Below are 25,705 nucleotides of genomic sequence, written 5' to 3'. Positions count from 1 at the left end.
AAGTTGGAAAATGGATGGATGGATTTTTGTAATGTTCCTGTGGCGTTTTTGTGACTTTTTGGGGCTATCCGTGGGGTTTCTTAGGTTGAGGAACTTGTTTAAGGCATTTATTTCATCCTATCTTGGTTCCTGAATGATTTGTATTTTTTTAACTTTACACCACCATTTGGAATATTGATTGACATCTCTGTTTTATGATTTTCCTGTTGGCCATTCCTGAGTCAACCTCCCAGAAGTCCATGGGAGCATATTCACGTGACATCATCAGCCTGACCCTTTAAAAAAGGTCATTTATGTGCTGTTCATGTGCTATTTTGGGTCAAACTTAAAGACCTGAGCTGCACTTCTCACTATTTTCATTCTCAGTTTTCTGACTTACCATTTGATTTACAATTCTGATTCTTCTCTCACTTTTCTGTCTTTGGGAAAGATCAGTTTGTCTCTTTGATTTTGAGCCCGGGGGGTACTCTGCTTTGTTCTTATTTCATCTTGTGGTTCCAAAATAATAAATCATTCTGCTTTAGCAGAACACAGGTACTCCTTGTTCATCTATGATTGTGTTTCCAGTCAAAGCTCCAACTCCATCATTAAACCTGCTGAAGAAACCACCGTCATTGGCTTGATAACCAACAATGATGAGATGGCCTACAGAAAAGAGGTCTACCTTCTGACTCAGTGGTGCCAGGACAATAATCTCACTGATAACATTCAACCACAACCAAGGAGCAGAAGGCTGACTTCCAGAAGCAGAAGGCTAACTCCACTTCCATCTACATTGCAGCAATACCGTTGAAACTGTGCAGCTATAAACATCATAGAGGAACAATAACTGATAAACTGATGTGTGCAGAACAAATTTTGTCTCTTGTTTAAAAAACTCACCAGCACCTCTGCTTTATCAGACGTCTGACAAAAACTCATATTTCTTCCAAATATTCTCATGTCCACAGTAGAGTTCATCGTCAGTGATTGCATCACATTCTACTGTGGCACCTGCTTGGCTCAAGAATGTGAAGTACTGCAGAGAGTGATGAAGATGGCACAAAATATTAACCGCACCCAGCTGCCTTATGTTTAGGACATATACAACACTTGCTACATTAGAAAGTCAAGCTTTCTAAATTAGCCCTTTCTACACAGCCATTTTTCTCACTCGGTACAAGGCCATTGGCCCTAGCATCAGTAGATTCAGGGACAGTTTCTATTTTTGTCAACTGTTCTTAGAACAAAATGCAGATAAGAATTTCACTGTAATAACTACAGATGACAGTTGATCAGAAGTCTTAAGATGTAGTGATTTGTCTGCATTTACATTATTGTGGCTGTGCACCTCACCAAGGAGTATAAATCAGGTTTTAGTGTGGCATCCCTGGCCAGCTCTGGCAGCTTGGGCACAGTTATAATCGCATACTGCATTCATGTAAAAAGGAATACATTTGAGATAAGCGCAAGCACATAAAAGCATCAAAGTAAAATGTAATTTTATCTCAGTATGAACATTGTTGTAAGGGTTATGACTGCAGTGTGTTAATGGATACTCAAAATAAATGCAAAATATATACAGAATGTGATGGAAAAGTGAGATACACCTCTACTGCAGTCACCCCTGATAAGGGAAAAGCCAGAGGGAAAGAAGAAGATGATAAGGGGAAAAAATGGTGACTTTTTTTCCACATTTATGCAACTATGCAGAATGGTTCACAAGTAGAACTGCTAAACTTGAAATGCTGTTATAATTCAGATAATAACTTTGTAAAGAGTACTTTATTATTGGATTTACTCTGTATGTTGTGGTTTTGTTACTTTACCTGCATTCTTACAGGTTAAGTCAATTGGTGTATTTCAATTAGTCCAGACTGAGCTCATATTTTAGAGTATTCTCCAAGATAGACGGACATTCTGACCCAGGATGGTTACTGTTTGCACTTAATGGTGCTGGGATAGGCTCCAGCTCCTCATGACATTGTCTAAAGCAGTGTTCAGAAGAAAGTTGTCCTGACTTAGGTATACCAGGAGGACATTAGAATTTAATCGGAAACTAGAAGATGAAGCATAGTCGAAAAAACAAGCTAAAAAGAAACCCAGGAGGTCAAATCATGAAGCCAAAATGCTAAGCCTGAAATATAGTAGGAAAAAAATCTAAACAGGGAAACCCCAATCAAAGAAGCATGCACAAAGGAGTCTTTGGTAGAATCTCCTAGCAACAATATACAATGAATGTATAAAATGCCAATGCAATACAATACAATAAAAATGTAAAATGAGTCAAATCATAACAATAGTGGGATGGACTTAAAGATTAGACTCAGGAGAACAGACTGATGCTGTCCCACGACTCATTTTTTAAAATTGACCGGATGCATTGATACACATCAAGATAACACATTTTGTTTTTCTTTCTTTAAATTTTCACCATTTAATTTTTTTTTTCGCCAACCTCCTGTAGCCACCACTAGCTTATCCTAACACTAAGCTATGTCCTTGAGATATTTTAATACATTGCCTAGTTTTTCTCAATTTAGTTTAATTTATGGCTGTGTTGAGATGATTAAATTCTTATTTTCAAGTGAAAGGAGAAAATTGCATGTCATTGTATAAAAAGCTAAAAAGTTTTAAAATATGTTTTGTTTTTTCCTTTTTACCCTTGAAAGGAGCATGACTGTAAGCTTACTCAAGAAATAGTGGAGCTTATTGACAGGGAAGAAGATCTATTAACACGAGGGGTAAAGAAGGCCAGCCTGGAAGGATTGAGGCAAAGAATTTCCACTTTGTTTCTTCAGTACATAAAGACTCCATTATTCAATCCAGAAGTGATCAGGTTACTGAAGGTAATACTTCATATACACTGTTTGGTTTCAGCCAAGTTTTATTAGTTAAAGGGGTTTCATTTTATTAGAAGCTGATTATTTGCAGGTTTCTTAGTTGAGTCCATAATGTAATCAGTCAGGCTCACACAACAAAGATGCACCTGCACTTCACAACTGGTCCCCCACCTCAAGCTAAGCATGTTCAGGCCTGGCCAGTACTTGGATGGGAGACCACCTAGAAAAACACAGGGGTTGCTGCTGGTTCAGCTGTTGAGTTGTCAGCAGGGGGCGCTTACCCTGTGGTCTGAATGTGAATCCCAGTGCAGTGACAGGGACAGTGTGCTGTTAAAATGGTGTTGTCCTTCAGATGACATATAAAACTGAGGTCCTTGACTCTCTGTGGTAATGAAAGATCCCTGAGCATCCTTCATAAACAGCAGGATGCATCCCAATGTCCTGGCTAAACTGCCCACCATGGCCTAGTTGTTTTGGTCCCCTAATCACCCCCTGTCTCTAACTAGCTACAGTATCTCTGTCTCACCACTTCACTACCTAATAGCTAATTTGTGGTGAGAGTACTGGTGCAAAAACGGCTGGTGAAGTAGCTCCCCACTCACAAAGCAAAGTACTGTGAGTATTGAGAAAAACGGTATATAAATGTAAAGCCCCCTAGTTTTAATTAAAAACAAACACACCTCCATGCAGTATAAAGTTCACTGCCCTATATAAAGAGCTTGGCCAGATCAAGTGGGGTTGATCAATTCATTGAGTGACTAATGAGAGAAATGGACTTATATAACTGAGTGCATGAAAGGCACTATGCTTTGAGTTCTTAGAATAAAACAAGTGACTGATTTTGTAGGGAGATTCTGACAATGGCCAATCAAAGACAATGAGCTTTCCATTAACTACTGCCTTTTAGATCAAATCCTAGCAATTTTTCCTTGGAGCTGAGCTGTGATTTATGTTGCTTTATCGCGACTTTATAAAATAGCTGGCAGACCAAACATAACTAAGGAGCTCTTAACTTTTAATTACTTACAGTGTCATTTAAAAAAGTAAGTGCATTTTGTTTTTTAAAAGTTCTATAAAAATGCTAGCGCATTCTGAGTTGCCGTACAATTAAGCACACAGCAATTCACATAAATTCCCTACTCTGTGTCACTAGAAGTTGTATTCTACATATGACACAGTTTACCATGTATTAAAAGTTAGGATTACTTGACCAACTTTTAGCATATCCAGATCCCATAGGCTGAAGCAATGTCATGTGACAAACTGTGAATACATTAGCATCATTTATGTATGGAATGGGTGATCACTACTGCACTTATTTTAAACTACTGTTTATTTGTTTGTTTGTTTCTTTCTTTCTCTCTTTATGTATTTATTCAGGTATACTAAGTTCAGTAACTAGGCTACAGAGACTGCTTTATGTGTTAACCTTACAATGTTGTTCCTAACAGTTTATTTTTAGTTGATGCTGCTCTTGTCACAACATCCCAGTCCAAGTTGCACATTTAGAGCCTTTTGCATCACATGCAGATTTTACAGCTAGTGTGCCAAAATGCTGCTTTAATCTTAGGGCCGATGGGATGACCTGTTCTTGCTTTGACCAAAACAGCACACTTTCCAATGGGCTCCACATACTTGATGTCAGCAAAGGCACTTTTTTGAGAAAGTGGCTCACTAAATTCATTTATTACAAAAGCCTTCAAAAGACAGGTCTATAAAATCAGACCTTTGTGTACTGTTTTCACTGAGATCTTGTTGGCATTAACTTGCAAAAATGTCAGTTTTGCATGGATCAATAAAATAGATCTATCTATCTATCTATCTATCTATCTATCTATCTATCTATCTATCTATCTATCTATCTATCTATCTATCATTGTTTATTATCACATTAAGTGTTGCCAGTTTTTGCAGCTTAATTGTTATCATACCAGTCTATTTAGATTAATGTTAAATATCGACTTTAATTTAGAAATGCTCTATATACACATTCAGAGAATGTTTGATAGATTTTTGATGTGGCATCTTTTTTGACAATGCTCAATATAAAAAGCCATTTGCTTTAAATTCTTATTATTGCTTTTCAAATACCAGGTTCCACAGGATCCATTAACATTGCAAAAGAATATCTACTTGTGCAGTGGCTGTAACAGATACTTGACCTCCAGTGAATTTAAGATAACAACAAGATCAAGTGCAATTGGTCGATGTCAGCATTGCTACCTGTTGGAAAATGAAGCCCATCATCGAGAAGACTATTCAGAATACAGAGACATGCTGAAACATCTTAGACAAACAGAAGCCGATTATCCTGTAAAAGGAAAGATTGCTTGCTTGATTCAGGTAATATTACTGGCTGGACAATTTAGTTTGATTTCACAATATAGCAGAATAAAAAAATAAATGGTAGTTTTTTTGAGTATTGTTAAAGTGTGACCCCAGTATAAATATTTTTAAAGCCTTCATATACCAGAATTGGGAAGTTACTGAACATTTTTTTGTTTATATCTGCTACTACTGCTGAACTTTTAAAACCAAAGCCATAGGTAACAAATTAAATGTCCAAATCAATTCTGTAATGGCTGTCATAATTATCTAGCCTTTTTCCAACATTTCTAGCAAACAAGTTGACATTCAAGTAAGTGTAGAATTAGTGTGGGCAAACATACTGGCCCTATGTGGGCAGCTAACAATTGGGATTTGCACACTGGGGCAAAATTGGCCGCAAACCACAGGGAGTCCAGATTTTGTCATGAACCTGAAAATGTTCATATTTTACTGGTCCATCAATGTTCTCTTCCTGCTTATTAAAGGAAGAATTTCAGGGCAGCTGGAGTCTATTGCAGCAAGTAACATACTCAGGTAGGTACAATCTGGACAGGGCACCTGCCTATCACAGAGTGAACATATACACACACACACAAACACTTGGGCCATGTGCCAGTTTAGCATTACCAGACCACCTAACCTGTATATCTTTGAACTGTGGGAGGAAACCAGAGCACCCAAAAGAAACCCACATGCACACAGGGAGACCATACACACTCCATGCAGGGATGACCTGGGATGTGAACCCCAGTCTCCTTATTGTGAGGTGCCACCAATATAGCCTTGAACTATTTATTCTTACAAAGCACAAAATGCCCTCACATTCAATGCTATCAGTTCTTTTTTTCTTGTTTTTTGGTGTTAAAACCCTGAACACAAAATAGTACCAATAATATAGAAGAAAATGCAATTTTAGCCAGTATAAAAATAACAATTGTTATTTATACTTCCTTAATCAAATCCAATATGCACCAACAATACTAATTCACAGTGTTACTTACTCTGTAATATTAAAAATCAGGAAAATATAGAGGTAGTGATTACTTTGGAGCAGAACTACCAAACCATCACTAGGCCATTGAAGGATATTCTGAACTTGTGCTGCCAGCATTTAGGGTCACTAACCTAACTAACTAACTAACTAACTAACTAACTAACTAACTAACTAACTAACTAACTTAACTTAACTTTTTTAAGGAGCCCCTTATAGCAGCCCCCACATTGGGCCAGTGCCGTATTTAAATGGGCTTTTCCAAGCCCACACTGCTCATACTCTATCCACATGGGCACACAGTGTGCATATTTGTTGATGTGCAGGTTTACCGTAAATTCTTCATTTTATTTATTTTCTTTTACGTGTGATGCCATTTTGAATTTTACCAGCACTGCCAGTTAGTTGTTTTCTAATTATCTGTGGATGTTGCCATGGCAATGCTTGTCACATATCATATTGCTTCAGCACCTCCTGCCTATAAAAACGGCAGTGCTGTACTGGCTACATATAGTTTTTGGGTAGTTTAACAATTGAATCTCTGCTTGCGTTTCATTTTCATCTTTGATTTTCCACTGTTGTCCCTGATTTTGACTCAGACCTTTCTTGGTGAGGTCTACCAGCTTGTTTTCTCATTTTGTTTCAAGAACAAAACACATTAAGAGAACAAAAAAGGTGCTAAAAAGCAAATAAAATAATACATTCTGAAGACAATCCATTTAACTGAGTGCTCAGCTCCCATTTGAGTTAGAGAGCTATGTGATATGAAAAAGCCCCATCTAAAGTGGTGATTCATATAGAATGAAACAGAAAATAAAATGAAAGGCATCAGCGCAGGCTTGGTGTGCTTACTTTACATTAACATTGATTGCTTTTCAATGAAATTCTGAACAATTTCTGTAATGATCCTCATAAAACAAATACATTTTTTCACACCTTTAGAATAGAATATTTTCACTGAGTTATTGATGGTAAATTAGGTTACTTCCAGTTAAACAAAATCTGTCTTTGAGCAAATAGTGTACTATAGGTTATAACAATAGGCTTTTCTTAGCACAATATTATCCCATCTTCTGCTGTTAAAGCATTAGGGTTGAATTTAAATCTAAGACTCTCTAAGACAGCTAGAAAAATCTTTGCCCAAACTGGTTTGAAGGTAGTATATTCCCCAAACTTGATGCTGGTACATCATAACAATGCTCACGGCCTGGATCACCCTGGGTACACTTTATAAACAATTAAAATTTTTTAGTTCAGTTATGATATGCTGGTACATATTACACTAAATGTCTCTCTATTATATAAAAAAATCCTGGGACAAGACAAGACATTTTCAGAGAGATAATTTCATGTCCCGCGAGATGATGCCAAGAGATTTTACCATGCCCGGGGCTAGAAATAAAAGACAAAGAGTAGATGACAAAGTAGAACGTCATAAAGTATTCAAAAACGTTGGCGCGATACACATGCAGTGCAGGTTAGAGATAATGAAAGTACTAAAATTTGAAAATCTCAAAAAAAGTAAAGATCGCATTAGCACAAACAAAAATTAGTATTCGGTGAAATAACGGAACAGCGAAAGAAATTGAATATATGGACATAGGTGATATGACAGAAGTATGTAGATATTGTTTGGATTTAAACTTTAAGTCAGAGACTTAAAGAGCATCTAATTTGTGTTGCCATCAGGGAAAAGTAGTGTGTCTTTCCAATGAAGAGGCCTATCCGCGAGAATTAAAAGATTTGTTGTTTGGTGAAAGTGAAATCCACATACGCGAGTGGCAGAGATGCAAAGTGGCTGGCATGAAGAGCAGGCCAAGGGGTTAGCAAGTGAAGCGAGCAGGGGATGAAACCCCCTAGTATTTTATGAATATTGGCTTTGTATCTCTTTTCTGAAATTTGAATTGAAAGATTCTTGTTGTTACCTGAAATAATCAAAGGGTAAATTCCTTGTTGATATACTGTGGAGATGATGTCTATATCTTATGTAAAAATGAACATGAGGAACCATAGCCTATCCAGGCAGCGGCAACTGTTGTAAAGGTGTCATTCCATCAGCAGGCCCATTCACAACGTGCTGCCTAGCCTGGCATGCACAGCTTTGAGATGGGAAGCAAAAACCCAGAGAGACATGAAGAGAATCTTTAAATTCTCACTTTTACTCTGCTCAGTATCTCTCCTCATCAGGGAGATGCCACTTTATGGAATTTACCTCATCTTAAATACTTAGAGCAACCACAATACAGAGTGCCAGCAGCAATCTACCTATGTTCAAGTCGTTTACTATGAAATCTGTTTTCTTTTCTTCTTCTTGTAAGTATTGCAAGGTTAATTTATACATGACTGTACCAAAACTTCCTAAAACTGTCTGACTTCTCTTAGGTGACTTAATTTCTGGGTGTCCAAGATTAACAAAACCTTAACTTTGCTTCACAGATTAAGTCCAGTAACTTCTGGAAGAAGCTTAAGATGTATTTTTACTTAAAACCTAAAATACAATTTTCTTGTACTTCTCCCCTGGTTTGGATCTCCTTTGTTTTGCTATAGTTAATAAATGTCTGCTGAAGGTTGTAAATTCTACTTACTGCTCCACTAGATTATTTCATTTTCTATATGTTAAGTAGCACAAATGTATTCATTTCATTGTACACCCACACTTATACAAAAGTAACCTTTAACTCCACACAATTTAAGACTGTAGGTGAGAAGGGGCATATATGCAAATTTCAATTTGTTAAAAGTGCAGAAATATTATTTTGTAACTTTGTGTGAGGTTTGTTTTCAGTACAGACTCTTTTATTTCAGGAAAAGGACCTGCAATACCTGCTTGAAGCCATCTGGGGTGTCCAGTCGGCACTGAGTGCCTGGGATGAGCTCTCTGAACTTGTGCTTGTGAGATGGAATAAATATGTAGAATGGTCTCCATGGAATTGTATCCTGTTAACCAAAGATGAAGCTAAAGCACACTTCAAACTGAAAGATGTTGAAAAGGTAAGTAAGAAGGAAAACTAACATCTCTTTGAATTACATCAAATAATGACAAACCTTTTACTTCACAACATCTCTGTTAGTGGATCATACTGCACGATAGGTTTATCTGAAATAACGCATCAGATATTAAAAGACAAAAATTACCTTTGACATTGGCATAACAGCCCAAGCAGAACATATTCTTAAAAGCATATGACCACCAGGGGACATCCAGAAAGCCAAGAGATACAATTCTTTAGGATTTCTTTGAGCCCAGACATGCTTACTGTTATTTATTTCAAAGGTTAAAAAAATAAGAATAGTAAATGTGGCATGATGTGTGCAGATGTTTGGGAACCCTTCCACTTTGTTTATGTAATGCCTCAAATCAATTGATTTGCTAGACCCTCATCTGCATAAAATTGAGATATTTAATTTTTTATTTTGAGCTCTAAATCAGACATGTAACATAATACCTATACATGTTGATGGGATAATCTAACATACACTAAGATGACTATGACCCAAATGAAATTAAAGGAAATAACTGTATATAACATAGGTTTATAAATTATGGAAGAATCCAAAATTGTCAGTCAGTATATTCCATTCTTCAACTCGAGATAACACCTGTATTGTCTCTTCATTAAATATAACCTAAGACTGTACGCTGTTTAATTATAAAACGGAAAGCAAAAGAACAATTATCATATCCTACCACACTTTGGATTTCATTTTTTACTCTTCTAAGTTTGCCATTAATTTGGAAGAAAACAAAAATTCCCTCCAGCTTAATCTACAGTATGAACAAATCAAATAAGAAATAAGTTGCCTCCAAAATTTGTTGGTGAATTCTTAAGTTAGCGGGTGCCCAATTATGAATTTAACACAAAACAACCCAGATGATAAGATAATTGACCATGACCTGAATGAGTATGAGATTAGATTGGCTGTTAGAATTGATGAACCGCATAGCAGGTTTAGTACCAAATTTATATAAAATTAAATATTAACAGAGGATCAAATACAGGGACCATTTTTTACAAACGAAATATGAAGAGGCGTTTTGCATTTGTGAGCATTACAATTGATGTGATAATTTAAAGAGAGAAAGTAGGAGAGTTGGAACCACAAAGAAGAATGAGCACTGGCTGAGAGTTGTGTACCCAGTCTATGGGACAATGACAAGGTCGGTGTCTGAGGATCTGGGGTGTCTAACTGATTTATATGGGATGCAAGAAAGTTCTCGGATGCCTGCATTGACTCAAGGTAAATGAGGGTCAAGCTTTATGAGCCCAAATCCAAATGTCAATGACTGCTAGGCGTTGTGTGATATCCATCCAGCAATTCATAAGTGACAACTGACAATGTTTGCATGAAGGGTGACAGTCACGTGCCATGGCAGTAATCTTTTTGTGGTAGGTGGTGTTTGCATATCATCTCATAGAAAATTATGTATGGAATGCTGGCAATATTTATATATGTTATATTTAAACCTTTTTATGGAAATATGTTAGATAAGTAAATGTTTTGATAATATGTACACCGTAATGTAAATCGAGCTGCCAAAGCAAGAAGCTCAAATGAGCCAGTGACAAAGTTCTTAAGTGATGTCATTTCTTTGTCCAAAGCCTGAATATAGTAGTTGCAAGTACTAATGCAGATCTCCTTTAGCTTGTTTGGGAAAAGTTTGTGTTTTCACAACTGTGTGGGAGGGCAAAGCAGCCGCTAGGACCTGTGTTCCTGCAGAGGGGAGGGTAGGCTTAAGGCTGCAAGCTGTCACTTCTGCTGGAGTCCATCACAGCAGGAAACCCAGACTGATTCCTCTTCATAACAGCAGGTGACCATTGTTTATTTACAGTACTTTAATTCTTAAACTGGTAAAATAATAGTGAATCTTGTATGAATGTATTAAGATATTATTGAATGTATTTCCATGTTTTTGCTTTTAACTTTTATGTTTACATGACTTTTTTAAAGGGTGCATATTTTAAAGAGTTGTTATTCAATTTCAGGTGCATTTCATTACACTGTACTGAAACACATGTGAACATAATGTCTCCAAAAGGTATTTACAGACAGTGAATTTCTGATGACATGGTAGTACTAGGGTGTTGTACCGTGTTAGCCATTATGAATGTAGTCAAGCAAAATGACACCTTTTATTGCCTAACTAAAAATATTACAGGATGTAAGCTTTCGAGGCAACTCAGGCCCCTTCTTCAGGCAAGATTATCATATGACATGGTGAAGCTCTGTACCTTGACCATACGTAGGCTTCACTAAAATGGGCGCAGTTAACAGTGCATGTGCTACTAGGAATATACTATGATTCAGTGATAATAATGTAGATATGATTTCAGCACTTGACCTATGAAATGTCAAATATCACACACAAATCTCCAAAATCCTCAGGGAGAGCAGCTTATATAGAAAGTCTCTGTCTTTTTGGAAAAACATTGGTCTTCTCCTGTCTTTCAACTTTCAATGGCATCAGTCAGTGTGACTTATCAAATATACGGGTGATTATATAGTGACTTTTTGTGTTGCCCCTGTGCCTACAGCCATGGGCACTTACCCCCTCTTGACAAATTTTATTAGCACATGGTATTATATAGGAAGTAAAGCGGACAGAAACATCTGGTTCTACCAGTAATATAATCGTGCCACTGGTATTACATTCTTTAATTTTAATTTTTTAGATACCTATGATCTGATATAAGGGTTAACCAAATGACCTCTAGAATTGATCAAGGTCACAAAAGAACCACTTATGCTCATCTTGTCGTTATAAAATGTTTAAATTATTGTTGTTCATCCACAAAATATAGAAAATAATGCTCATTCTGTTCCTAAAACTCTAGTAATAGCCTGTTTAATAGATAAACATCAGTCAGCTTTAAACATATCCTTAGTATCCCGTCTTTGTGCCAGAAATAAACTGAGCGTTCCACTCCATCAGATTGTGTCTTTTGCAATAAGCTGAACTTCCAAATCGATCCCTAGAGCTTAAGCTTACCATCAGGTTCTTACTTGACAAGAATAGACACCTTCTGCTGGGCTCAGGAGCAGCTGGATCCTCCCCAAAGGTTTCTATTATGGCTGAAACATTATTAGGTAAGTGGAAGAACTGAAAAATGAAATATAATAGCTAAGAAAATGTTGTAATGTTCAAGTAATATTTTGGATAAAATATCAAGGGCTGTAATAACTGCTTCAAGTAATGTTCCATGTCTACATACGGCTGAGCAACAGTATAAAATAACTATGCTGATCATCTGCAGCCTGTTCTTTAAGCCCTCTTTAAAGGTCCTGTGAAAAATTAGCAGAAAATTCTTAACTATGTTTTCAAAGGTTACATCAACTTTGTCTTGTGTTGTTCATTGTCACACTATTGTAATTTCTTTATTCCTTCTCATCTCTTCCGGATATTTATTCTATTCATCCATTGATTTTCTAACGGACTTGTTTAGGTCAGGATTTTAAGATCCTAAGTTCTCTTCCAAACAAAACTGGTGAACAATGTGAACCAAACCCTGCTGAGGTGCTAATCCATTGCACCCTGTTGATTGAACACGCCATAATCCAATAGCAGGAATTGGTAAAAGCAAACAAGCACACATTGGCACAAAAGAACACAAATAAATAGATAATTATCGCCTTGGGTTGACTTCTTAAGAGCGGGTCGGTTTTGAGGGGGGAAACTGTGCTGGACAGGCTTTGGTCAAAATGAGATGCCTCTTTTTGGGGAAGTCAGTTTTTTATAGGACTCCAACTGGAAGGGACGGGGTCAGCTGCCCCTACTGGGTGATGAGAAAAGAAATGATACCATTAGCATCAGCAGCCCCTCTTGTCCCACAGTGGTGTTACATACCTCTGATGAGCCTGGAAGGGAATCCTCTGACGCGCATGTGTGACAACCCACATATACTCAAATGTGCCAATTTATAAAAAGTCTTTAGCCAAAAGCACATGTTTTGTGAATGCATAAACTTCACGTTAACAGCACGCACCAGAGCTGCAGTTTATAGTCTGATATTTATATAACAAGCACATCATGAAGTTTTGCTGTAAGAGCTTGCTTGGTCTTCTCCTTTTTGAAACATTCCCATCAAACCTATTAAAACAATTATTTTATATTTATAGTAGTATGGTAGCTCATAGATTTCCGAAGTATTCTAGCAGTATATTACTATTATCTTCTGGTAAGCTTAACACACTTCGTCAGAAACACACTCATGCATGGACCCTATCCACTTAGACACTGATTAAAAAATATTCCTATACTATCTATCATTCCTCAGTATTCCACATGAAGATTCACTAGCTTTTGCATTAACATTGAACGTGTGCCACCAGATATACCTTCATCCCCAAGAACAACCTAGACACACAGAAGCTAATACTGTTATGGATTAGCCAAGGTTTTGTCTCTAGCTCTAGTAAAACTTTCTTTAATGTAATATTTTTATTGTCTTTTGAATGTGTTCTTATTGGTGTCCTTATAAGTAAAAGTAGTAGTCATTATAAATGTTATGAGGAGGGCCCAAAGAAAAAATATGGTCAAAGTTCAAAGCTGTGTTTAATAACTGGGAGATTAAAGAAAAGGAGACTGTAAAAAAGCAATAATGTTAACCGATAACTGTAGTGAAAAATAACATGCAGAACCATAAAGTCAAAATGAAAGTCATACACTGTCACTATTTTAGTATCTAAATCTTGGAAAGGCTGGAAATGTGCAAGATGACCTTCATACCACTGATGACTTCAGTAATTGCACACTTCCACAGGATTATGGAAAGGATTACCATAGCAGTGAAACATGCTAATGTCTCCAAATTTATGCAGCGCAAAAATAAAACAAAATGACATTGATAATGACTGTAAAATATTAACAACTTTGAAAGGAAGTACTTTGGCAAAAAAACTGAAAACAACACTGAATTGCTTGAGTTTAGACATCCCCAAAGTAATGATTTTGAATTTAGTTCAGCTAGAAAAATTCTAGAAAAATTAAAGAGCATCACAATTCATAACAAATTGGTTTTGTCTTGTTTTCTTTTAATTTAGGTGATACTGTGTTTTCCATAAATATTATGTTTATTATTCTTCTGTTCTGTGTATTAATAATCATGGATGTTTTAATTGTGCGTCCTGCTTCCTTAACTCTTTGAGAGCTGAATATTTTTTCCAAAAAGCATAGTTTCTGAAAAGCAATGGTTTCACACAGAAACCAACATAAAACACCTGTTGTTGCATGCTGTAGCTGCCAGTTTACCAAGAATATGCGGCAGGCTATCGTTGCGTGGCTTGGACAAAATCACAGTGCATTGCAATCTGGTTTCTACCTCTTATCATTATTAAGGCAGTCCTGCCTGGCGAACAATGTAAGTACAACGATTAGCTGGGGACCAATCAGCTGAAGCTGGAACTTCACATTCATTTTCAATCACTTGTATCAAAATCTGAGTCCGACAAATCATAGTTCAATTAAGAGAGAATAGGCAAAACATCGTCCATGGAGTATTTTGCTTTACGCATTCGCTTTGATCTTTCACCAGATGTCAGTGCCATTTTTGCCGTTTTTTGCGCCTTGCTACTCACGCGAGCGCAGGAAATCTCGGTCATACTAACGAAGTCAGCTTTCCTTCTAGCCAAGAGAGTCCAACTAAAACATAACGGTTAGTTTTCTCACAGTTTACAGTCGATTACCACTGTCAACTCCTCCTTTTGACAAAAGTCGACATCAGCCCTGAAAGAGTTAAAGTAGAGGCCAAGGAGGTGGGGTCATCTGATGATGCAGCTGGTGGGCCCAGCTGTATAAAAAGGAGAAATGAAGCTTCAGCATTGCGATTGTGAATTTTGCTCTTCTTTGTGGATTTTGACCACTACTCTCTTTCAAGGTACTGTTATTGGATTTGCGTTCTTAGTTTTGTTTACCTTTAGTTTTTTTCCATGTAGTGACGTGTTCTTCCCACACCTCACTCTGCTAACCCTTTGAGAAAGTGGCATTCCCCCCGACACCAGGTGCCTCGTATCAACTTTATTACTTCAATCATCCAAGATATACTGACAAATAAGGAGATTTAAAAGTAAAGTAGCGTTTACTGAGAGCATTATAGGAAATGGACAAAACTAAACAAAATATGCAACATATTGAATAATAGTAAAGTCTGGATATAAGGCCCTAAATGAATACACCGTTGCTTCAAAGTCAAATGCTTACTGAAAGATACTTTCCCTAAAGAACTGGGCATTACACACAGATAATTGGCAAATGAATTCGATGATGGACAGCTTGTCCCAGAAGCTTTGATCATAAAAGTATCTTATTAAGGGTACTTCAGAAATAGAGACTACTATGTAAAATCTGAGTTCTTAGGTGATCTTAAATTTAAAGTACGTTACCGTTATTTGAGATATACTGTACACTTAGATAACACAAAAGAAATGCAAAGTAAGTAGGATTAAAACAGTGTCTTACAGCATTTACGCTGTATGTAACAGCACTGAATGGAGTTCCAGAGAGCACTTATTTAAAGTTTATAGCAGGCCTTCTGCACATCTGGAGACAGGTTCAATCTTATTTTTAATATAGTGCCTGCAGTCCCTAAATGATGATTGTCCACTCCACTACAGTATTTGTTTAATACAATGCTTGTTTAAAAATTCATGGTGTGTGATGACCTTTCCATTATGATCGTGTAACACTCATTAAGTTGTGCATTGTGAATTTAAAAGTACACAATTATTGGGACAGTATTTTGATGCTTTTATGGCTAGTAAAAATGAAAAAATTAACCTAGAATTGTGTGAAAGAAAACAAAGCAGCAGGTCTGGTTATGAGACCATGCGTAGAGACAACTTAGGAATAGTGTGTGTTGCCGAAGCACAGCTCATATGTAAGTGATGAATGCTGCTGTTGCTGCTGTACCTTGTAATAAAGACACTAATCAAAGAAAAAAAAGAAAGTCATGTTAAGGTCCATTTTCTTCCAAACATAGAAGATTAGCCTGCCCAAATTTAAAATGAAAAGAATTTAAAAGAACTAGAAATTGAAAATAAACACTCAAAGATAATCCTGAGTACTATATCCCTCAAAAAAATATAGAATATGAAGTCAGATAACTGAGTTATTAATGAACCAATGATTTAATGCATCTCACTTTCCTGATGCTAATTGAACATGACAACAATGATAACATGTGTGGAGGCTGGCCCGGACACAGACAGGCAGACACGTACATTTCACCCAACACACGTTTATTTACACTGTTATATACAAGTCCTTAAGTGCCACACAAACCCCACAAGTCCCCAAAGTCCTGGCCACACAATGCCTTCACTCTCCTCTTCAGGCCGCCTCCTTGCCTCCTCCAGCAAGCTCAGTCCCCTTCCACCCGACTCTCGCCACGAATGAAAGGCAGCCCCTTTTATCCACACCCAGATGTGCTCCAGGTGCTTCCCGGCAATCTCCCGCCAACACGCCCCAGTGTGGCGGAAGTGCCAGCTGTATCCCCGGAAGCACTCCGGGTGTCCCTGCTCCTCTTCCCCCTAGCACTTCCTGGTATGGCGGAAGTGCTGAGGTCCAGGGCTCCAAAGGCATGGGGGCGCCCCCTGGCGGTGACTATGGGCCCCTACAGGGTGGAGCTTCAAAGCTCTGTACCCATGGCTCCCAAAGGAACCAGGGCGGTTGCCCCCAGATGGTCTGGGGAAGGTGCAAGCCCTCCTCCGGTCCTCCTGGGCATCCCGGCTGGGTCGCCACCCCAGCTACCTGTGACACATGATGGATTTACACAATGGGAGAATACAACAGAAATCATAGGACAACTTATGTACTACCAGACAAAGGCCATGCCAGGCCAATGCTTTAAGGAATAGTCCACCCAAAATTATATTTTTAATATGTTACTCTTTGTAGTTTGTAGTGATGGCCAAAACATTTTTTAATCTCATATTTTCATGGAGAATGAGTAAAAACATGATATGATGGAAAATAATGAAAACCTATTCTAACGAACGGTAAATGATGTGAAAAATGTCCATTGAGAAAATAAATAAAATTTCATATTACTTGTGTTGCATAATCCACATGTCCATTATCCAATTGAATACTCAAAATATGCAAAACATTTTTTGCTAAAATATTATTAATACATCCAGTAAAATCAGTGTAAAATGTAACCAGGAAAGGCATATTCCCATAATTCTGAATTGAAGACAGGTGTCTTGACCAATGAGGGATTAAAAAGTTTTCTCAGCCTTCACTACAAACTAGATGGAGTTAGTAACATATCATTTTGGAGGAATATTCATTTAAAAGTCAATAAAATGAACTGCAAGTTTCCTGGGAAGCAAACATAGGTAATTAAAACAATATGTGCAAGAAAGAGTTACAATATCTAGAACAAGCTAACTTTTGATAACAGGCCAACATAGCCAAAATGTTATCACACACCTTGACCATATAAAATGAAGATCATATTATCAAATCTTCAACTCCAGGATTGCGAAATGGGCCAGCACTTAAAAGAATGCAAGGACCATATATTTGCTCAAATGTATAGAGGTCAGTGGAAGAATTTTTGAAACACTTCCCCTGAGTATTTAATGGAAGACACACGATAGAGGTGTGCAGTTCTAAGAAGACAGGAGGTGCCAAAAAGCACTCTCCCCATCAATAATGAAAAACATTTGCTAAACATAAATTGTGATTGAACATCAAGTGCAGAAAGCATAGCAGTCTTGTGACTTACTCTTCGATCTTTCAGGCAAGAGAATTTTTGCCACCCTCCCGATCTGTATTTGGTTGCTTACAACAGAGGCCTACAGTACTAAAAGTCCCTTCTACCAACTGATGTCTCTTGTATGAGTGAGGCCTGTATATATCCAGTAGAAGTGGCTACCTATCATTGAGCATCTTAAAATTCACTTAATCTACCACACTTGAACTGACTGATGACTCTGGTTTGTAATCATATTGAAAATTTCTTCATCTCTCAATAGGTAATTTTTTTATTTAGGTGTGTAATGAATTTCTGCACTATGAATAACCCCGAAATTAAAAATTGTTGGGATAAAGACTAAAATACCTGGTAATTCATTTAATGAGCTAAACTATAGAATCATGGTTGAAGAAAAAGGTACAGTAGCCACAACGTTTCAGTGTACACCAATATGCTTTACTCTACCTAATAGGTTGGACCCTTATTTTCCCTCAAGAAAGTGCTGATTTTTTTAGCTCTAATGTATAAAATCATGTGTTCACATTAGCCTAAGGTGAAGGAGAAATCTCTTTGGGGAATAGTTCTATCCCTCATATATTCAGTTAAATTGAGATTTGGTGACAGCAGCATTAAGCTGAATTCTGTCATGTTCCTGATGTTTTTCCAGGATTTTTAGCTCCACTTTTGCTGAAAGAAATCCACAATGATATTTTTCCTGTCTGTTATGCTAGTAAAGAAGAGTGACAGAGATTTGGTTGTAGAGTTTGCTACAGGTTACCAGATTCTGATAATTCAGGCAATACCACGTTATTGACATGGCATATGTACAAGAAAGAAGACATAGTGATCATGGATGGTTTTAATTTTTTAAGCATTGATTGGGAAGCCCCCCCTGGAAATACAAAAGAGAAAACTGAAATAGTGCTGATGGCAAGTAACTGTTTTCTCACCCAATTTGTTTCAAGCCCAAAACGTGGCGACATCTATCTAGATCTCATAAAATGAAGGCTTTTAATTTGAGGAAGCAGACTTAATTGAAGTATCTGGAAAACACAGAATGGGAAAGTAAATAATGAATCTATAAATGACAGATGGTGTCACTTCAAAGACATTCTGATCCAGGCTAAAAATAAGTACTTCTAAACCAATAAAACAAAAAGACTAAGATAATTAGGCAAAATCAATAAACCAGGGCATTATTTTAAAAATAAAATTGAAAAGACCACTGTACAAGAAAATTAAAAAAAAACAGCCAAACAATTCTGACTAATACTGGACACTACAGCAAGACATCAAAGAAATCATTCAAAAGGTCAAAAGAGAAACTGAAAAAATTACTAGTGCAGCTATAACAAACTGGGAGTATTTTTTTTCAGTACTACACCAGGAAAATAAATGATAAAAGAGAATTTTAGGAACCTTAGGAACACAATCAGAAATAACTGAAAATGAGATGGAAATAGCAAACAAAATGAACAAGTATTTGTAAAGGAAGAAACAAATGGAATTTCCCAAGAAGAAGTAAAAAAACACTCAGAGATTCTAGATTTTAAAATAAAAGAGTTAGATGTGCTTCAAGCCCTAAATATATTGAAGACTAATAAAACTCTTGGGGCCTCATGCATAACGTTGTGCGAAGAATTCACACTATAACATGCTGTATGGACAAAAGCGGAAATATGCTTATGTACAAAAAAATCCAGATACATAAATCAGATGAGAAATCCCATCTGGAGTGTAACGCAATGGTGTGGTGAAAAACAAAAGCTGGAGTAAGATGGGAGTCTTTGGAGTTTTCTTTGATTTGTTCTGGAACCATTTTGGTACTGGTATTGAGAACCAAAGGCTGGTATCGATACTAATCTCAAAATTTTAGTCCTGATCCTATACTAATGCAGACACAGGGAGACTGTTGATGCTAATGTGCTAATTTTATATATTCTAGCACTTGCTCATCTCGTAAAACAGAGGTAAGCAGGTGAGCTTCTGTCCTGATGTGTTGGAGTGTCATTGCTTCTGGAGTTGTTGCTTAGTACTTGGCTCTGCACATTTTCAGTTACTACATTGTGCACACAGTTTTTTCATTGTTCTCATTCCAGCTCTAGTAACAAAACCAGGAAGCTGATTTACAATAAAACTATATGAATTACTTAGTTATTTGGAGATGAAAGTGTTAAAATATTTTGACAAAAAAGATTCAAAATTTTCAGTTAAGGTTATCGGGTACAGGGACCATCACTTTTGATCCCCCTTTTAAAGCCTCTAGTTTGTGGTGTGTCTATGATTAACACGCTTGAAAAACAGATCAAGAAAAATGTTTTAGATGAAGCCTGCTTTGGTTAACCTCAGAAACCTCTGAAAAAAGAGTATGTATGAAATTTATGTATATATACTGTATATATATATATATATATATATATATATATATATATATATATATATATATATATATATATATATATATATATATATATATATATATATATATAGGTGCCGGTCATAAAATCAGAATATCATGAAAAAGTTGATTTATTTCAGTAATTCCATTCAAAAAAGTGAAACTTGTATATTAGATTCATTCATTACACACAGACTGATGTATTTCAAATGTTTATTTCTTTTAATTTTGATGATTATAACTGACAACTAATGAAAGTCTCAAATTCAGTATCTCAGAAAATTAGAATATTGTGAAAAGGTTTAATACTGAAGACACCTGGTGCCACACTCTAATCAGCTAATTAACTCAAAACACCTGCAAACGCCTTTAAATGGTCTCTCAGTCTAGTTCTGTAGGCTACACAATCATGGGGAAGACTGCTGACTTGACAGTTGTCCAAAAGACGACCATTGACACCTTGCACAAGGAGGGCAAGACACAAAAGGTCATTGCTAAAGAGGCTGGCTGTTCACAGAGCTCTGTGTCCAAGCACATTAATAGAGAGGTGAAGGGAAGGACAAGATGTGGTAGAAAAAAGTGTACAAGCAATAGGGATAACCGCACCCTGGGGAGGATTGTGAAACAAAACCCATTCAAAACTGTGGGGAGATTCACAAAGAGTGGACTACAGCTGGAGTCAGTGCTTCAAGAACCACCACGCACAGACGTATGCAAGACATGGGTTTCAGCTGTCGCATTCCTTGTGTCAAGCCACTCTTGAACAAGAGACAGTGTCAGAAGTGTCTCGTCTGAGCTAAAGACAAGAAGGTCTGGACTGCTGCTGAGTGGTCCAAAGTTATTTTCTCTGATGAAAGTAAATTTTGCATTTCCTTTGGAAATATATGGGGTATTGTGAAGAGGAAGATGCAATATGCCAGACCCAACAATTCAGAAGAGTTGAAGGCCACTTTTAGAGCAGCATGGGCTCTTATAACACCTGAGCAGTGCCACAGACTGATCGACTCCATGCCACACTGCATTGCTGCAGTAATCCAGGCCAAAGGAGCCCCAACTAAATATTGAGTGCTGTACATGCTCTTATTTTTCATGTTCATACCTTTCAGTTGGCCAACATTTCTAAAAATCCTTTTTTTGCATTGCTCTTAATTGATATTCTAATTTTCCGAGATACTGAATTTGGGACTTTCATTAGTTGTCAGTTATAATCATCAAAATTAAAAGAAATAAACATTTGAAATACATCAGTCTGTGTGTAATGAATGAATCTAATATACAAGTTTCACTTTTTGAATGGAATTACTGAAATAAATCAACTTTGTCATGATATTCTAATTTTATGACCGGCACCTATATGTATATAATTTTAAATAATGCTGAAAGGTCACAAATTACAGAAATACATTGTAATGAAGAACCCAAACTGTACATAAAGTGCATTCAAAGAACATGTATTTTCAGAGAGATTTTGCAAGAGATTTTAGCACAGTTAAAACATTCAACAAGAATTTTTTTATTGGAATGAGTATAATATAAGTAAAAATTTATATACTGTACTGTATAATAACATTAGCATATTGTTCTATTTTTTTTCCCACCTCAATTTTTATTCTCGAGAATAGTGAAAGACTAGAGCTTGAATAACATGAAACGCCACAAGACCTTTCTTTAAAGGAATTTCTCTGCACACACTTTACACTCCAGCTTAAAATTTAATGTAGAAACTATGTACAGAGTAGTGACAACACAACAGTCATGCTAAATAATAAACTTTAGACACACTGATTAAGATAAGATACATTATATATACTTAATCACATGCAACATATAGTGCTTAGAACATAAAATATGGTGAAAAGATCTAATAAAGTATAAGGTTGTAAATTAGAAGCACTCTCTCTCTACTCTCATTATTTGATAGGCTGTGGCCATTTTTCACAACATAAGGTGAAAACACATTGAAATCCCATTTTTGGGGGTCAACGCCTATGTAGCTGGCTCCATTAATTCTGAACTTTACTTACCCGCACCATCTCTTGCAAATTCCCCATCATTAGTACAGAAGCATCTAAAGGATCTTGTTGATTCTGGACAACTGTAATATAATAATAATAATAATAATAGTAATTCTGTAGATTTACATATCACTTTTCTCACTACTCAAAGTGCTTCAGTGAGTGGGAAGTCACTTCAGCCACCACTAATGTGCAGCATCCACAGGGATGATGTGATGGCAGCCATTTTTTCACCAGTACACTCACCACACAATGAGCTATTAGGTGCTAGAGAGGTGTGAGATAGTTAGCCAGTTAGACGCAGGGGATGATTAGGGGACCAGAATGACTAAGCAGTGGTGGGCAATTTAGCCAGGGCATTGAGATTCACTCTGCTCTAAACAAAGGATGCCCAAGGAGAAACAGAACCTCAGTTTTATGTCTCAACTAAAGGACAGCACCATTTTTACATCACAATGTCACCATCACTGCAATGGGATCCACATTTAGACCTCAGGGTATGCACCCCTGATGACTTCACCAGCACCTCTTCCAGCAGCAGCCCACGCTTTTCCTAGATGGTCTCCCTTCCAAGTACTGGCCTGGCCTGAACATGCTTAGCTTCAGGTGGATGACGTTCTGAAGCGCATGGGCTATGGCTGCTGGTTTCTGTGAGCTATTCACTACCATTGTACTTTCTTGTCTTTCCTTCATGTTTCCAGTCACTCCTTCAAAACTCCACTCACCTCTCTGAGCACATATACTTAGACTAATTATCCATAACTATCTTCATACCTTTGGTGTAAGGTCATTTTATTTTAATATTGAAAGCAAAATGCAATAATGGCATCTTCTCTTGACACTCATGACAATTGTCAAAGGATATACAGTGACATATTATGCATAATTAATACCACCTAGATTATCACAGAGGCCCTTTAAACTTAATACACAGATTTTAGACTGTACATTAAATCCATATAATCTGTTTAACATATTTCTTCTATAGTAATAATATAAAATAAACACAACCCAGTAAAAAAGGAGCACAAGGCAGCAACATGCAGTGGACCAGACACAAGTCACGGCAGTGGGAGGGAATGCCAAAAGCATGCTAACTCGATAAAAGGCATCCCATCAAACTGGGCTTCAGATCATATAGACAGCAAAGATATCCACTCTGCCATGGTGCTGCCTATTAAAATGATTTGAACATAATTGTTTTATGTAAGCTTAAATTATTAAATATTTTCACAGAAAATATTAATAGCACAAATTCCTTCAGCTATACACAGGGGAATAAAGAAATTCAGGTCTTTGCAGAGAATAAAGTCATTTACTTTTCTTTCAGAAGAAAAAAATGCTGTAAAATTTTGCTTGGTTCTTGGACTACTGTTAAGTTTACTGGTCAACCAGCAGGTGGCGATCTAAATCAAATAACACAGGGCAAGCAGTAGGGAAATGAAAACTCCTAAAGTAAGCAAAAGCATAAGTAAGTAATAATATTTTATTAGGCTCAAAATAATAGAATACATGCTAGGTCCACTGTGTAAAATTGTTTCGAAATGTAAAGCTTGCAGTGGGGAAATAAATACAAATTTACAAGCAAAGCTGAGAACTAAATACTGTCATTATGCTTAAGTTTGTAGATTTTTATATTAGCTACTGAACTTTTTAATAATATGCTCTCAGAAAATCATTCTTATTATAACCATTCATACTGTACAAAATGATATATCTGAAGTTGTATTGTCATTAACATTCCACTACTGCCAGCTACACACAAACATACAGAATATGCCATATTCAATGTTTTCTTGTATTGATCTGATATTTGTTAGTCTTATGAGGGAGGATGAGGTGGCATATTTATTGTTTAGAGGTGAAGTTATGTAACATAACCTTAGCTCTAATAAAATGAAATTCAAATTTTATCTATTAATGTTATATAAATGTATATATTCTATGCACTGAAAAATTAATCAGCCATTACAACAATTTACAAATGTTATTGTCATATTCAAGTTAGATTTTTTTCTACAAAACAGCATACACCATCCCAAATCAAAAAAAAAAACAAATTGAAAATTGTGAGATTAAAAAGTTATTCCTACCCTTGAGCAATTTTTGAGGATAAATTCTTTATCTGTCACTGAGGTCCATTAGTATGGGAAGGATTTTCCACCAGTGAAGACATAAGAGAATTCAAGGCAAGTCAATTATAGAGACGCACAGAGCTAGAAGAGGGGTACAAGACCATCTTAAAGGCACATCTCTCAGCTCAGTGCCCTCCACATCATACGGAAGTGGAAAAAATATGAAAGTAAAGCTACACTGTCTACATCAGGCCACCCATTTAAATGTAATCAACAGTCAAGAATGGCACTTACAGTATCAGAGAGGCTGCTGTTACGAGTCAGTGCCAATGTCAGTGACTGCAATTGGAGAGGACTTTCAATTCTCACTAATCTCCAAGACATTGCACAAAAAAGAAAGAAGCCCTGGATGTAAAAACAAAATGAAAAAAAGTTCTTGCCCGTAGGGAATTTAGAAAACATCTTTTGAAAAATACTGCAATGATGTGGCTGAAAGTCTTGTGGTCTGGCACAGATAAATGGAACTTTTTGGTTTTAACACTAAGCGGTATGTATGGCGTAAATCTTAACACTCCATCCCATCATCATTCTACAAAAAGGCATTCTGGCGAGGATTGATGAGATGATGAATGCTGCATTACACAGACAGATCCTGGAGGAAAAACTGCTCCCCTCTGTCAGTAACTCTAAACTGGAGTTCTGTCTTTAAACTTATTGTTTAACCTTATCACTTAACCATAGCGAGAACTAAAAGTTACTGTACACTGCCACTTCCCAGCTAACCAACTTCAGCAATTTTGCAAGTGAGAATGTGCAGAACTTGCTCCATCACGTTTTGGAAGATTAATGGAGGCTTATCCAAAAAGCAGTAATTGCCGTCATTGGTGATTTAAGTACTGAAGGGTGTTGGGGGGTGGTGTCTAGGAATACTTAAATTTGTTATCATTTCAGTTTTGGAAATTAATAGTTTATAGTTTTCCTTCTTTTTTGCCAGCACTATGAATAAGATTCATTTACAAATGATAACTCCTAATTAAATTGATCAAAATCTCTGATTATGACAATCATTTATGTAAAAAAAGCTGTTTGGAAGTTTAATCATTTTTTATATATAGTATTATATATATATTGTATAAAGATAAAGAGTTGTATAATTGGCAGTCCAAAATATAAACAAGAAAATAAGAATGGTGTTTTCAGACATGAATCTTCGGTTGACCAAATCCAAGTTGGTGGCAGAGCCATTTTTCATTCTGCAGGACAGGAAGAGGTGGGTTCAGGAGGTCGGAAAGCAGGAAGTGATGTCATTAGGGATACACCTGTCAGTCTCTGGTTCTGCAGGAAGCAACTACGAGTTGATAGTGGTCACGCTATAAGTGC

The 25,705-nt window shown here is 36.7% G+C and overlaps 1 protein-coding gene across 1 annotated transcript in view; it reads left to right on the top strand.

The window, feature by feature from the left end:
* LOC120534555 (IQ and ubiquitin-like domain-containing protein) overlaps nucleotides 1-25,705 on the top strand; it is a 76,493-nt gene that overhangs the window by 28,646 nt on the left and 22,142 nt on the right. The window contains exons 7-9 of the mRNA XM_039762149.1: nucleotides 2,652-2,828; nucleotides 4,917-5,165; nucleotides 8,947-9,132. Of these exons, the coding sequence (XP_039618083.1) occupies nucleotides 2,652-2,828; nucleotides 4,917-5,165; nucleotides 8,947-9,132 (612 nt within the window). The remainder of the gene's footprint in view (nucleotides 1-2,651; nucleotides 2,829-4,916; nucleotides 5,166-8,946; nucleotides 9,133-25,705) is intronic.

Source organism: Polypterus senegalus, chromosome 8 (assembly GCF_016835505.1).
Source record: "Polypterus senegalus isolate Bchr_013 chromosome 8, ASM1683550v1, whole genome shotgun sequence".
Lineage (NCBI taxonomy): Eukaryota > Metazoa > Chordata > Cladistia > Polypteriformes > Polypteridae > Polypterus > Polypterus senegalus.
The sequence above is the reverse complement of the archived record's forward strand: the minus strand, read 5'-3'. Positions and strand labels throughout refer to the sequence as shown.